This window comes from Monodelphis domestica, chromosome 1 (genome assembly GCF_027887165.1).
Source record: "Monodelphis domestica isolate mMonDom1 chromosome 1, mMonDom1.pri, whole genome shotgun sequence".
NCBI lineage: Eukaryota > Metazoa > Chordata > Mammalia > Didelphimorphia > Didelphidae > Monodelphis > Monodelphis domestica.
In genome coordinates this window covers 325,244,413-325,260,844 of record NC_077227.1, presented here as the reverse complement: position 1 = coordinate 325,260,844, position 16,432 = coordinate 325,244,413, and the positions used below count along the sequence as shown (strand labels likewise).

At 44.2% G+C, this 16,432-nt stretch overlaps 1 protein-coding gene across 1 annotated transcript in view; it reads right to left on the bottom strand.

Annotated features, from left to right (window-relative positions):
* Positions 1-13,530: 13,530 nt before the first annotated feature.
* The window catches only part of SLC25A29 (solute carrier family 25 member 29), a 28,677-nt gene continuing 25,775 nt past the window's right edge, over positions 13,531-16,432 (bottom strand). Inside the window, exon 4 of the mRNA XM_007473580.3 lies at positions 13,531-15,737. Within this exon, the coding sequence (XP_007473642.1) occupies positions 15,000-15,737 (738 nt within the window). The 3' untranslated portion in view covers positions 13,531-14,999. The remainder of the gene's footprint in view (positions 15,738-16,432) is intronic.

Here is a 16,432-nt window from a genome sequence, read left to right as displayed (position 1 = left end):
GGCCTGTAATTCTCATTTGTTTTTCAATCATCTAATCGATCTGTTTATTTGCTTATTTAAATTTCATTTATTAATATATTGTGGATCCAATTGCTTGAAGGGACCTGGGGGGCACCTTGGAGCAGGAATTTCATCTGTAACATCTGAAAAGTTTTTTAGCTTTTGGTTGAAGACCTCAAAAGATGAGCAACTCACTCCCATTATTACTTCACTTGACTTTAAGAAAGCTCTGAAGTGTTAAGAATTTCTCCCTTAATATGTCACCAAAAATCTATAAAGAATAATGGAATTTAGGGACAGATAGAACATGAGAATTGATCTCATTTACTTCCTCATTTGGTAGAAGATCTGATTTCAAAACCAGCCTTAAATACCTCATCTGTACAGTGAGAAGAATAATGACAGCACCTAAAGCACTCAAAATTAGCACATGCTAGTTTTTATAATCATTTTACAAAGGCAGAAAGTGGCATAGGAAGCAGTAATTTTTCTAAGTTACACAAGTAATGTATTAAGGAGTGAAGGGTTGGATTTTGAACCCAAATCCTTTGCAGTTTTCAACTGCATATTGATTCTTCGTTACTACCATTTCTGCCCTTGGCCTCTCCAGAATATATGAAATCCTTTTTGTACAGAAGAGACAACTAATTATATTGCCCTATGACACCTGGACTTGACTTCTTTCCTTATTCTAGCCACAATCCTCTAGATACATTCTCACTTATTAATGTCCTTCCTAAAGGACATTTACTTGGCTTCTCATCTGTAATGGTGGCATTGAAGTACACTTTCAAGTTGAAAGTTTAATGGTTCAATGATTTTAAAGTCCTTTCTAATCTATTCTAAAGACTCTTCCAAACTTATCACTCTGTGATTGTCTAGAGTGGACCAATTCCCTACCCTTAGTTTAAAGCATCTGTTCTTTCTTTGCATTAGCAAAGAAACTAGCCTGATAGTGTTTATATCTCACATGGTCAAATTCTTCTCTCTGGCCAATCAAAACCTTTCCTCCTGAGTTGAGTTCAAAGGAAAATAATTTGTTCTTCAGAAGTTGAAATGAGTTTCACTGCTAGGCTCCCTCCCTGGTATGTAGCTGGAAATTTCTTATCTCAAGAGTTGGCCTTGTATTACAGGGTCATGTGATAAAAAAAAAAGAGTTGTTTTTTTCTGCAAACTCAATATGAATCAATTGGTGTGACAGTTAAGAAAGCTAAGTCAATAAGACTTGGTTTAGAGGTGTGGTATTCTGGATTAGAAGCAGCAGTGATGCTTCTATGTTTCCTATGAACTTTTTTGGTTCATCTTCCATCTCCTGGAGCTTTGTGTTGGTTCAGGATGACCCGTGTTTTAAGAAGGGCATTGCTAAATTGGAGAATGCCTAGAGGAGGGAAACCAGGATGGTAAAGATCCTGAAGTTTGTACCATCTGAACCCCAGAATGTTTAGTCTGAGGAAAAGTTAAGAATCGTTAAGAGTATTTAATGCATTATTGACATAGAAATACCAACAGATTTTTGGCCCTCCAGTGCAGAATTAAAAACAGCAAGTAGCAAAGAGGCAAATTCAGGCTCAACAGCAGGAAAAAATTTCTTCACTAATTAGATTGACCCAAATGTGGAACCAGTTGCCCCCGGAAGTAGTTTGTTTCCCTTCTATGGAAGTCTTAAGGAAAATGTTGGATAACCAAGCCAGTAAGTGTTTATTAAGTACCTACTATGTGCCTTGCAGTGGAGTGGGGATACAAATGCCTTTTTAAAAGCACTCCTTATAATCTAATAGGGGGAAGTATAGTGAAGTCCTGAGATGAGCCAGGAGCACAAACATGAGAAAAAAGGTGAACTAAGTTCTCCTTAAATGGAAGTTTGGGAGTAGTGCTGAAAGGTATAAGACTGAAGAGGTTTTTCCAATGATGAGCTTCCTGAGGCATTGTGGAAAGGACAGAGATGGCCTAAATTGGTGCAGCCAGGTGAGAAATTACCCCATACGTATATTGTAGAGGCCATTGTTGATCGAATATGAATTCTATTCCATGGTTGAAACCAGGTTCCCAACTTTGAAATTCTGACACTTCATAGATGCCCCCATCAAAATATATTTCTGTTATAGAAATGGAAAAAAATATTTTTTAATAATGTAGAATACCAAATGATTTGATATCCTGTTAAATTAATAATTGTTGTTCCATGATCTATATCCTATATCTATTTCCTTATTTTAATGGAAGCATCGGGTAAGAAAGGAGTGCTGAGGTAGCAAATATAGAAGAGCATGGTAACTTGGTCTATTTTAAACATGATTATGATGCATGTTTGGATTATTTTTGTTAAGTAAGCTATGGCTGCACCATTTTAGTGTAGCTTATCACTAGGGATACACAGTAATATAAAGTAAAGGCCCAATCACTAACTTGGAATTTTTGTTGGCATTAATTCATTTCAGTCCTATCTGACTCTTTGTGACCTTACTTGGGGTTTTCTTAGCAAGGGTACTTAGAATGGTTTACCATTTTCCTCTCTAGTTCATTTTACAGATAAGGAAACTGAGGCAAACAGGGATTTGTCCAGAGTCACACTAAGTATCTGATGCCAGGCTTGAACTCGGGAAGTTAAGTCTTCCCCGACTCCAGGTCTGGCACTCTGTGCCTTTTGGCTGCCCGGTCTGGATCTTAAAAGATCCAAATTCTAAACCTAGCTCTACTGCTACCATCAGGAATAAACTAATATCTTATGATTAGATGATGTTTTACAGTTCATCTCATTTGAGCAAGAATTATTCTCCCCAGTTTACACTGAAAGGGTCATAAGTGGCAACTTGAATCCAAAGGATGCTCAGCTATAACAATATGGTGCCACATGGAAGTCAGGATTGGATTTGGAGTCAGAAAGCCTTCCATGCGGCTCATTTTGGGTTTAGCCAAGAAGGTCACTAAGGTCCAAAGCAGTTCTAAATCCTGTGCTACTGTCCATTAAGACTGGTTCCTTCCAATTGAAATTTTGTTTTCATTTATTCAACAAACATGTTAAGTTCATCTCGCTAGGCATGTGTTCCATAATACATGTGGACCTAATGGCTCTTGTAGCTGGAATGACCCAAGATGGAAAGGAAAAGTCTGTATTGCCAGGCTTGGCAGGGCATGCCTCTGTGTCCCTGTCACAGGAGAGGCTGAGGAAGGCCATGTCAGCCTGGGAGAGAGAGGAAAATCCAGCCTCCCAAAAGTAAATAAAATATTTAAAACCACCGTGATGACATACTAAGGAATGATTTAACTTCTTTACCAGGTTACCTTTTTAAGGCTTTAGATCGCTTTGGGAGTTGCCAGCTCAGCTACAAACTAACAGCTCTCCTAGGAGTATGGCTTCCTAGCTACTGACTCTTGTAGTATTTGGTGTTTGAGGATTTCCCTCGTGGTGCCTTCTGGCTCTCTAAGCTTAGTGCCTAGCACTTAATAAGCATTTAGTAAATGTTGATTGAATGATTGATTGGTTGGTTGATTGACTGATAGAAGGGGTCAGAAGAACTTTTTGCTCTTCCAATTCCTAAAAGGTAGGTGGAACCCTGTAAACAGAAAATTAAATCCATATACGTAGGTCAAAAGGGAACATACTACACTTTGAACCTAGGTACTACAAAATATCTGAGTATTATTAACTGTCCAACTAACGGGAATATACATTTAACCCAAGTATTACACTCTTCTAAGGGTTTTCCCATTAGCTCCACTTCCAATCAGCCTGGTCTTATTTCTTTGTTAATCATAAATTTTGAGGAGTGTGGGGGGAGAATGACCTTAGAAATCACCTAAAAAGATCTGGGCCCCTCATTTTTATCTGTTGTTTTAAAACCCTTACCTCCTATCTTAGCATCAGTACTAAGTATCCATCCCAAAACAGACTGAGCAGTAGGGGCTAGTCAACTGGGGCTAAGTGACTTTCCCAGGGTCACACAGCCAGGAATTAAATCTGAGTTCCTAGCTGAACCCAGGACCTCTAGGACTGGCGCTTTATCCCCTGAGCTGTGTAGCAGCCCCATAGCCTCTCGTTTTCCAAAAGGAGAAAACTAAGGTTCAGAGGGGAAATAATTTTCCCAAGGTGGCACACCTGGAAAGAGGCAGAAACAAGACTTGAATGCAGGTCTTGGATTCCTTTCTGTTGTCCTACTTGTTTAAGCAATGACCTTTTGTCATTTCTGAAGCCACCCAGGTCCTCTCCTCTCACCATCCCTAACTCCAGTGAGCCTTCCCTTGAAACAAAAAATAAAACCAGTAGACCCAGAGACTGTACTCAGTCCCTTTATATGGGACACATTTCTGCCTCACAAGGCACTCACAACTGCACTAAGACTTCTGAAACACCTCATGAGTGTGTGTGTTCTTACTACACAGTAATAATTTTCAAGGGGGAAGCTGGGTGGCTCGGTGGATTGAGCCTAGAGATGGGAGGTCTTGGGTTCAAATTTGAACTCAGACTCTTCCTCACTATGTGACCCTGTTCAAGTCACTTAACGCCCATTACTTAGCCCTTACCACTCTTCTGCCTTGGAACCAATACACAGGATTGATTCCAAGAGGGAAGGGAAGAGTTATAATAATAATAAATTATTGTTTATTTTTCCATGGTTACAAAATTCACGTTCTTTCCCTCCCTTTTCCCTCCCCCCTCCCAGAGCCAACAAGCAATTCCACTGAGTTTATACATCCTACATATGTTCTTGATCTCTTCTCCCATTTCCCTAACAGATTGCTTTCATAATCATTCCACTTCTCTCTTTAATCTTCAGTATTATCATATGTATTGGTTCTACTCTGCTGCCAATACTCTCAAGTCTCCCCCCATCCTTAAAAAAAAAACAATTAAGTAAATTTTAATCCTCACTGGACCCTAACATCCATCCCCACAAGCTATGACCCCCAAACTCTATCCCCTTACACAATCAAATTCCTTAAATTAAGGGGGCAGCTGGGTAGCTCATTGGATTGAGAGACTGACCCAGAAATGGGAGGTCCTGGGTTCAAATCGCCTCAGACACTTCCTAGTTGTGTGACCCTGGGCAAGTCACTTAACCCCCATTGCCTAGCCCTTACCATTCTTCTGCCTTAGAATCAATTGATTCCAAGACAGAAGTAAGAGTTTTAAAAAAATTTTTCCTTAATTTTTTTTTAAAAAGGTCGCCATTTCTTGGCTTCACTTCTTAATCCTTTCTCTCCCTTGTTCCATCTTCATCATTCCACCAGAGTTGCTCTCTACAGAGACACTAGTGGCTTCTTGGGAGCAAACCTCAGGCTTCCTCTCAGCCTTCCCCTTCCTTCACTTCTGAATCATTTGACCATTTTGGCCATCTTTTCCTAGTGGCTCTCCCCTCTCTGTGTGGGTGACTGCTCTCCTCAGCCTCCTTTTCTGGTCACCGTCCATGGCCTATCCCCCAAGTGAGTCTCTGTCCTACGTTCTGCCCCTCTAGGTGCCCTCATCTGTTTCTGTCCATTCAGTGACCATCTCTGTAGGATCCTTCCCTCTGCCTCTGGATTAAAGAAATAAAATTTAAATTAAAAAAAGACCAAGAGACTTAGCAAGTCTATCCTGTAGCAATACACCACATTTCATATCCTTACTCTCCTGCATCTGTCCTGAAGGGAGGGCATGAATAACATCAGGGACTGGTTTTTTGGTCTTTGTATCCCCCTGAGCCTAGAGCAGGGCTTGTTGATTGATCTTCAATTTTCCAGGCCTGTATGGGTCCTTGAGAGTTTTTTATCTGCATGGTGATAGGCATTTTAACTACTGTTCTGATTCCTCATACTTATCAGTTCTTACCATTGTCAGTTTGGAAAAACACAGAACTACTAAAGTAGTCATGAACACTGAGTCTTTAATCAGGGTCAGAGACAAAGTCCTTACTAATGGGATACCCCATAGGGCAAAGCTCTAGGGCTCTGGGAGAACCACCATCAAAGATGATTCTCCAGAGAATCATAGAACATAGGGGCCTTATATACCTTGTGGGGAACCAAGGGAACTAAGGGGAAGTATTGACTGGCTTTACAATGGATACAAGGAAATGAGGAGTCCAGGGCTGGATTATCAGGGAGAGGCTGATGCTTTACAGTGGATACACAAGGAAGAGTCCAGCCAAGGGCTGGGCTACCTGGGAGAGGACTTTGATATAATGGGAGAAACTTCTAAGACAAAAAGGGCACTTAAGATTTGATTCTGTCTATTAGTCCCACCTAAAGTGGGATCATTAAGTACTTTAAGAATTATTGTTCAGCCTGAGGCATGGGCACAAACTTGGGGTTCCAAAAATAAAGTTTATACCATGCAGTAACATTCGGTTAGGTTTACTTAATGCAGCCTTTCCTGTGCAGCCTGTGCAGCCCTTCCCACAATGATAGCCACCCATTTTTTCCCAGTTTTTTGCTACCACAAAAAATGCAGCTATGAATCTAGGAAGGAAAGAATAAAGGAATAAGCATTCATATACTACTGCGCCATTCTGGGCCAGGCCCTGTGCTTAGCATTTTTACAAATGATATCTTATTGGATCCTCACAACAAACTTGAGAGGGAGGTACTCTTATAATTCCCATTTTACAATTGAGGAAATTGAGGCAAACAGGTTGTGACCTGCCCAGGGTCACACAGCAAGGGTCTGAGGCTGAATTTTAACTCGGGTCTTCTAGACTCCAGTCCCCACTCTCCATCTATTCTATCATCTATCTTCCCCTACAATCATAGGAGCCCCTTGGGCACTGTACTAGGTCCTCTTCCCTTCTTTCTCTAGAACACGGATGGTAAACCTTTTAGCACTTTTTAAGGCTGCTGTGCCACGCCCTACCCACCCCCAGACTCTGCTGGGCCCCACCCCCTGCATTTGAGGGTGGGGCCTGGCTGCAGATTGGCCTAGCCAGGGCCTAGCTCCGAAGCCAAGGAGCCATCTCCAGTGTGGCTCACGTGCCACACACCGTGTTTTGGGACAGGACCAGGCATGCCCAAGAGAGCTCTGTGTGTGCTGTCAACGTGGAAATCCAGAGATCCCCAGTTTATTTAGTTGGGAGATAGAAAGCCCGGGTTTTGGCCTCGTCACAGGAGAGGTTTCCCCCTGAGGGAAGGTCCCACTTCAGCCTTGGGGCAGTAGGCAGCACATCAGTCTTGCGAGCTGAAGGTCCTGAGTTCCACCCTCAGTAAGGAGGGGGTGGTATACTGGGAAAGGCTTCTGGGGACAAAAGAAACCTCTCCTGTGACAAGGTCAAAACCCGGGCTTTCTATCTCCCAACTAAATACACTGGGGATCTCTGGATTTCCCATCACCACTCTAGAATAGCTCACTGAATGATCTCATCAGCTCCCGTGGATTGGATTAAAGCACCCTCTCTTTGCTGAGGATCCTCACATCCACCCACCCAGTCTACTCCAATCTCTTGTCTCCAACTACCTGTGGGACATCTTGAATTGGATATCCAATAGGATTCGTAAAGTCATCCCCAAACCTTCCCTGGGGCCATGAGGTGGTACAGGGGATGGCAGGCCCCTCTTAAGAGGCAGAAAGACTCCTTTTCTTGAGTTCAAATCCAGCCTCACCCACTTGCTAGCTGTGTGTCCCTAGGTAAGTCACTTAATTCTGTGTGAAGTGTTGGCACACAGCAGCCACTTAATAAATGTTCATTTCCTTTTTTCCTCATATTCAGAGAATTACAGCTAATTGGGGAAACTTACATTCTCCTTGGACAAAGGAGTGATAACAAACAATGATACAAGGTAGAAGGTGATAAAGGAAGGACTGTGGGGTTTGGAAAGAGGAAGCCGGTGTTCAGGTGTAGAGCCATGACTAGAATTGTGGTCTTCTTGTCCCATCTACTTCCCACTATGGCATAGTGCCCCCTCCAACTCTCCAAAAAAAAAGGGTTAAAGACGTAAACTGAGGAGCAGCGAGGTGGCTTAGTGGATAGAGCACCAGGCCTGGAGTTAGAAAGACCTGGGTCAAAGATGACCTAAGACACATCCCAGGTGAGCTACCCTGGGCAAGACGCTTAATGCCTTTACCCTTCTGTCCTAGAGTCGTGGCAGGAGGGAATTGGAACATCTCCCGCTTTCAGCCCTTTTTAACCTGTTCTAGATTATGCCCTCAGAATAACTGTGGCCAATTAATACCGTCAGCTATTCACTTTTTTGCTTGTTGAGATTTTGACCTACAAAAGGACAGCCAGTTGGTTTTATTTACTTTACACATTCAGAAATGCTTCTTATTAACTGCTAGGGGAATGGTGAAGAGGTGATCTAACCGGATGGAGCAGATTTTTGACAGCAAGTCATAAGAGACAAATTTGGCAAATAAGATTAGATTTATTTTGCTTGGTACCCAAGAGCAAAACTAGAACCAAGGGGCAAGGGTCATGTAAAATTTAGGTTAATATCCAATAACTCCAAGGATTATATTTTATAAAGTTTGTTATTAATTACTTAAAATAGAAGAAATGAAAGAACAAAACTATTAAAGCCTAAGTAAAAACACGTGGGTAAAATTCTGCCCGGCTCTCACCCAACCTCCACAACCACTTGCCCGGGAGCAGAAAGGCAAGGCGGAGCTACATCCACAACTTTATCTAGAAAGTGTAAGCCTGTAAAACGAGAATGAAAATGAGAGGCTGGGAAAGAGAATTCTGGGGAGCAAATTCTAATTACACAGTTACAAGGAGACATTTTAATGCATTACATTATACACTATTCTGACAATTACTTATCAAGCAAGGGTCTGACAACCAAGAAAGGCAGAGCTGTGATTAAAACTAAAGTTTCTCTATTAGGGAAGATAATGTCCTTAAAGCATTTAACATTAAAACAGAGTTTAGATGACCATCAAAAAAAAACAAATAAAATTCCTTGCCCACTCAGGGAATGGGGAAGGGAGGGAGGAAAGGAGAGATTTTGAAACTCAAAAATTTTTTTAAATACATTAAAGGTGATGGCCAGATGGCTTAGTGGATTCAGAACCAGGTTAGAGACAAGGTGCTCTTGGGTTCAAATTTAGCCTCAGATGCTTCTTAGCTGTGTGATCTTGCACAAGTTACTTAACTTTCATTGCTTATCCCTTACTATTCTTCTGCCTTGGAATCAATACAGAAGGTAAGGGCTTAAATTGTTTTCACATGTAATTAGGGAAAATATTATTTTAAAAAACAAATAAAAGTAAAAACCCTGTGATAAATAGGCAATAGTTAAGCAATACTAATTCTCACATTTTCCATACCTAAATGTACCTCACACTGAATTCTATCACTTTAGGAGGTGGGCAGCCTAGATTGTCACTAGTTCTCTGGTATTGTGATTGATCATTGTACTGACTAGAGAGCTCAAGTCTTTCAAAGGCAACTGCTTTTATCATGCTGTTACTGCATAATTGTCCTCCTTCATGCTTCCTCAATAAGTTTTCCCAGCACTTTTCAAACCCATAACTTTCATTTCTTCTGGCAAAATAGCATTCCATTCTTTTCATGTATCATAGTCCAGTCATTCATTTCTCCATTGATAGACACCCCCATAGCTTCCAGGTCTTGGCCACTAGAAAAAGAACTTCTATAAGGAATTTAGTACATATGGGTCCTCTTCCTCTTCCGTTGAGGTTGTGGCCGGGCAAAGCAAGCACATTGGGGGGGATCAGTGGCTGCTTCCAAATGGCTTTCCGGAACGTCCACCTGTTGTCGCCTTTCTTCCCCACGGCCGCTTCAGTCTTTGGCATGTTCTGTTTTGATCATCCCTGCCCCTCTTAGGGGTGAGAGGTTTCATTTCTGTGTCCCTAGCACTTAGGTCATAGTAGGCACTTTATAATTTTATGTTTATTAACTTATTAGTTTTAGGTAATAATTAACTTATTCATTTAAGTAACAATTCGAGGACTGAAGGGCCAGGGCTAGGCAAATGGGATCAAGGGAGTTGCCCAGGGTCACAAAGCTAGGAAATGTCTGAGGCCAGATTTGAAGCTAGGACCTCCCTACTCCAGGCCTGGTGCTCCAGCTGTAGTAGTAGTAGTAGTAGTGGTGGTAGTAGTAGTAGTGTCGTAGTGGCAGAAGCAGCAGCAGCAGTAGCACTAGTACTAGCAGGAGCACTAGTAGTAGCAGCAGCAGCAGATGGCATTTATATAGCACTTTAAGATTTTTCAAAGTACCTTATAAATATGATCTCATTTGATCCTCATAAGCACCCTGGGAGAGAGGTGCTTTTATCTCCATTTTATAGATGAGGAAACTGAGGCCGAGGGAGGGTAGGTGATGTGCCCTGGCTCAAACTGAAGAATCTGAGGCTAGAATTCCACTCAAGTCTTTCTGACTCCAAGATAGCACTCCAAACCTTACTGCTTCCACTGACATTGTCCCTCTTGCACCCAACCCAAACATCTTCAGGCTAGAACCAGGTGTTGTTCAGTCCTTTTTCATTCATGTCTGTGTCTTGATCCCATTTGAGGTTTTCTTAGCAAAGATACCGGAATGGTTTGCCATGTCCTTCCCCAGCTCATCAGGCACATGAGGAAACTGAGGCAACTGTCCTTAAATGACTTGCCCAAGGGGCACCTAGTGTCCGAGGCTGGACTTGAACTCCGGGCCTGGCTCCAGGGTTGGCACACTCTGTGCACCACCTCGCTCTCCCTCCTCCAGGGCACTGTTAGAAGTGAGCCACAAGGCAAGTTCACAGAACCGTATGGAGGCAGAAAGGCAGAGCATCCCGGACTTGCCATCACAGAATTTAAGGCAGGACGGGGCCTCAGAGGTCAAGGCTAACCCCATCATTTCAGAGAGGAAGAAAGTGCAGTTCTGAGAGGTAGGTAATAAGTATGAGGAGAGATTTGAACCCAACTCTTCTAACTCCAAATCCCAGGCTCTGATGCTCCCCAGGGGACAAATCTCATCCTATTCTTGGGGCTGTTGAGGAGCGCTTAATAAATCCCTGGGTGATCCGCAGCCTGAGCCGGTTACGGTTCTGTGAGTGGCCTCCACAGAAGGAGCCCCGCGTTCAGAGCTTAGGCTTGGCATCTCTGAGCAAGTCAGCATCCCCAGCAAGGCCGTGTGAGGTTTAGGACTCGCCTCAAGCCGCAGTTTGCCTTCTCTAAAAGCTAGCCAACTGTAAGGACGGCTTCCTCAAATGCTTCCTTGGATCACTGCCCCAAACACAGACCTCTTCCATCGCACGCACGCATCTCAGTCCCGAGAACAGGGTCTCCGGCCCGAGTCCCTCAGCAGCAGGCCTCTCCCTTCTTCATTTCAAAACGCGGGAAGGAAGCTTTCCCGGGGGCGTGCCCCCTTCAAGGGGCGGGCACTGTCTCTTCCTGGTTAACTAGGACCCCCTCACAGGGCCATAAGGGAAGCATCCTGCGCTGGAACGCATCAAGTAAATGGGAAGGACGGTTCGGGTGTTTGTTTAAACAATCATTAAGCATCTTCTGTACCAGCCCGCCTGGGGAATAAAGTGCAGACCCCTGCCCGGAAGTGCTCTTGGGTTTCACAGGGCCCTAGAAGTTACCCGAATAACCTCAGGAACGCAAGCAGAGTGCTGAGAAATGTGAAGGTGCAGCAGACTTGGGACCTGTGGATAAAGGGGAAAGGAGGGAATAAAAGCCCAAGGTGCGCCTCCAAGGGAGGGGTTGGAATGGGCAGAAATGGGAAGGGCAAGAAGCTGGAAGCCCATTCCAGCATAGGGCTAGGAAGAGAGACTCAACCAAACCCTGGAGAACCTTGAATGACAAACCAGTTATCTTAGACTTGACCCTGGGACCTCGGTAGAATCTTGAGAAAGCAGGGGGGGGGGCTGCCCAGTTGACAATGCTCCCCCCCCCCCACCTCATGAAGTAGGTCCAAGGAGAGACTTTCACCTATTTTGTCATCTCTACTTTTCAGATGAGGAAAAGGAAGAGAAGTTAAGACCAACCTAGAGCGATCCAGTGGAATGTGAGAAACACTGACTTTCCTCAAGACTTGTGGTCCCGTCCCAGCTCAACCAGTGACTAGCTCTTGGCTTTAGATGAGGAATTTCACTTCCGTTAACACCAAGCTTAACTTAAGTCACCAGATGGTCAAAGGAAGGACTTTGTTAAAGACCAAATGTTCTAAGAAATGGGAGGGTATTTAAAAACAAAAACAAATGCAGTCTCATTTTGACCAAACTTTGGTCAGATGAAATATTCCTCTCCTTCCCCATCCTTTTCTTGAGAGCTATGATGTTTGGCTGTTTCAGTCAACTCTTCATGACCCCATTTGGGGTTTCCTTGGCAAAGATAATGAAGTGGTTTGCCGTTTCCTTCTCTAGGTCATTTCACAGATGAGAAAGCTGAGGCAAACAGGGTTAAGTGATTTGCCCAGGGTCACATAGCTGGTTAAGTGTCTGAGGACAGATTTGAACTCAAGAAGATGTCATCCTATCTCCAAGTCCAGCACTCTCTCCATTGCGCTTCCTAGCTACCCAATAAATTATGGATATGGAGACCAAGTTCCCAACTGCAACCCTCGAGCTGCATGTGAGCACTGCTCCCCCCTCCCCTGCCCCCTTACCCCAGAAGGGTAGGCGGGAGGAAGCTCTTCCACTAGGCTGCTGGGCAGAGGGGTGGGTCATGTGAGAAATTACCTCAGGCACGGTGGAAAGGAGTAGGAGAGTGGCCCCCTACGGCACACATGCCATAGGTTCACCAACAAGGTGAGGGCATGCTGCCTCTTTATACTCTAGAGCAGTGATGGCAAACCTTTTAGAGGGGCCAGTGATGTGGGAAATGTCCTCAGTTGCATGTGGAAAGGGGGAGGGAGCAGCCCAGCCTTGACTTCCTCTGGCTTTCTAGTAATGAATAGCATATGTGCCCAGAGGGCTCCGAGTGCCCCCCAACATGCATGCCATAGACTCACCACCACGAATGTCGTCAAAGTCAGCCAATATGATTAGTTTGGCTAAATGGTTTCCCCTCTCTTTTTAAAAAAATTCCTTGTTACCAAAGGGACTTTATGAGCAGAAAGGAACCTATTTAAAAATGAAGGTGATATAGGAATCATGGCTTCCTCATCTTTAGTTTCCTGAATGCAATTCTTTGCCAAATGACCATACTGTGTACCAACTCCCTTCTGTATTATAAAAAGGGAAGACAGAAATTGAAGTGAAGTGGTCCCCAAGAAATAATGGAACTTCAATTCTCCTTTTGGGTTGGGAATCCAGAAACTCAGTTTCTTGAGCTCCTGACCTTTCCTGAACCCAAGCCTGCTTCTTGGTCAGCCTTAATTTGTCTGGCCCAACAATGTGGTTAGCTGGACCCATGGGGAATCTGGGGACTTTGAGTTAGTTAAACTGGTACAATCTTCCTCTTTCTCTATACTAATATTTATAAATTTAGTATAAATTCTCTGAGATTCAGTTTTATTTATAACAAAGGGCTACAAGCAGGAATGCCTTGTCAGATGCAATTTCTGTATCTTTTTTGTTTAATTGTTTTTCTTTGTTATAAAAGAAGGTTCAGTAGAATTGGGGGGGTGGAAAAGTTTAGTGGTATACATATCTAGGATTCACTGATGTTAAAAAAAGGCATCAATAAACTTTTTTGTAAGTCTTGATTTTAAAAAAAATTTTTATTGAGTCTATGTACATTAATTACAGAATATCTTACAAAGATATCATTGGCTTGTATACATAAACTTTAGATAACACACTTCACATTCAGTGTGAACCTCGGTGGGAGCCTACAAATGGCCATAATACTCTTCTCTGCCTCCTCCTACCAAATGTTTGGATTCAAAGAGTAGGTATCTCCAGTATAATTTCTAACAATGCAAAATGCTCTTACTTAAATATTTTTTTAAATACAATTTTAAAAGGACCCATTCTCTGTACTCCCTAAGCATGTCCCAGGTCCCCTACACCCGTCTTCAAGGAAGATCCATTTCTTTGCTTCCCAGGAAAGACACAACGAATGGCCTCAATTCTCTATTAAATCTGGAGCTCAGTCCCACTATATTAAAGTATTTGCATGAACAAGGCTTAGGTCCTCAAAAACGAGAATGCCACCGTGATAGCAATAAATACAAGGATTCCTAGAGCCCACACTTGATAACATCCTCTTCCCAACAGGTCAGAACCACAACTGTGAGTGATGGCCAAAGTGCCCAGTGCAGGGGAGGGGCCTGGGGGTGAGGGTTCCCCCTCATCTATCTCCATTAGTTCTCCTTTTCCTGAGTTTAACATGATAGAAATGTGAGTTGACTTCTTTATCTGTGAAATATCACAAGTAGACTTTCTGTTCCTGAGGAAGGGTAGGAAAGGGCGCCATCTTGCTCAGTGGTGATGAGGCCTGTCTGCTTGTGCTCCCGGCTGCAGCATGGCTCCCAAATGAAATGCTTGCTGGCCCAGCTACACCAGAGAAATGACTTGAGAGCCAAGATTTACTCTCTGGGCTAGGAAGAGCAGGAAGCTCACAACACACCTTGTTTTTAAATCCTAAAACTACGATTGGGACCACCAAATCCAACATCCTCCTTTCATAATAAAAGCACGCCCAAGGTCACACTGGTATTAAGGAGCAGAGGGTGACATTATTCAAACCCAGGCCTGACTGCCAAATAGGCCCAAAATAAGAAAGTAAAATGTGACAAGGTCCAAGCTCTTCAAAAATGTCAATTAGAGCCCCCTGGAAAGAAGGTTGGGCTGATTAAAATCCAGGCTGGAACCTGTCAGAATGCCGCTGGCATCAGGGGACAAAGAATTAACTCAAGAGTGCCCTAGGATCAGAATGCTGGCATTCGAGGCGCTTTGGCTTGGCTCCATTCCCCAGGAACAAAGGGAGGGAGGCCCGAGCTCCCCAAGCTCCCCAGAAAACAAGATGGTACCCGGGCCAAGCCGCGGACACAGACCCGGAAGTTTGTTTACATAGTTTTCTACAAAGACAGGAATTTACAAAAATACTGCAGGGCAAAGTCCAGCGCTGGAGGGGGGAGAGAGGCACATTAAAACGGACCGGAACCGGAGACAGCCTGGCTTGAGGAGCGGAGCATTTACAGGCTGGAAGGCTGGGGCAGGGCCGCCTCACACTCTGTCATCACTTCCTCGGACCTCATGTACATGAGGAAGACTGTGACGGTGGCGAAGGTGGCCGCGTTGACTGGGAAGGCCCGCAGCAGCGTGGACGTGAGGCCCCGCGTGAACACCCTCCAGCCCTCCACCTGGTAGCTCTTGCGCACGCAGTCGAGAATCCCGCTGTACTGCTGGACGCCGTGCACACCGTCTGCTTGGAGCCGGGACTTAATGACATCCACCGGGTAGGTGGAGATCCAGGACACGATGCCCGACATGCCGCCTGCCAACAGCAGCTTGGGCACCACAAAGCTGTCCTCGGGCTCGCAGCCCAGGGAGCGCGTCAGGCAGTCGTAGGTCAGGAAGTAGAAGCCGAAGCTGGGCGTCTCCCGGATCAGGGTGGACACCATGCCCTTGTTAATGCCCCGCAGCCCCTCCTGCTGGTAGATCTTGGCCAGGCAGTCCAGGGAGTTTTTGTAGGTCCGCGCTTTCAGTTTGTACTCGCCTGTGCCCTGAAGCTGCATCCGAGTCTTGGCCAGTTCCATGGGGCAGCAGATCACACACTGAATCGCGCCGGCGGCAGACCCGGCCAAGAACTGGTTCATGGGGGTGTCCTTCCCCAGGGCCCGGATCGTGTTGCCTTGCACCCCAAACACCAGGGCGTTGATAAAAGTCAGGCCCATCATGGGGGACCCGATGCCTTTATACAGGCCAAATACCTAGAAGCAAAAGAGAAGGGAGGAGAAAACTCAGTGCTGGTGGCAATAAAAGCGGATTCCTAAACAGAGGAAGCCATCAGAGGGTGGGGGGTGAAAGACAAAACAACAACAAAACCCTAAACAAAATTTTCATGACATCTGAGGCTAAAAGCCAGAAAATGAGGTCTTGGACAAGCAGCTGCCTCTTTCTGTCTTCAGTTCTTATCCATAAAACAAAGATAGAAAAAAATACTGAAACCCTAAATCAAGGAAAACTAGGAGGATTAAAGGTTAAAACATGCCGGAGGAAGTATTTTCAGTATAAGAAAGTTTCACAGAATCCAGTACACTCCGTATTCCTTTCAAGATAGAAGGGTTTAAAAATAAAATAAAAGGCAGTATTGTTTCCAAAGCAGAAGAGGGCTGTAAAGATTAGACAATGGGGGCTAAGTGACTTGCCCAGGGTCACACAGCGAGGAAATATCTGAGGTCAAATTTGAACCTAGGCCTTCTTAAAGACACCAGGCCTGGCTTTCTATCCACTTGCACCACTTAGCTGCTCCTCAACTCCTTCATTTGTACAAAGGAGGAAACTGAGACCCAAGGAAAAAGGTTACTTAGTGAAGACAAAGAGTCTAAAATTCAGGTTTGGGGCCTGATTCCAAATCTAATGCTCTTACTAGCCATTCACACCCTGGTACATAAAAAGCAAAACC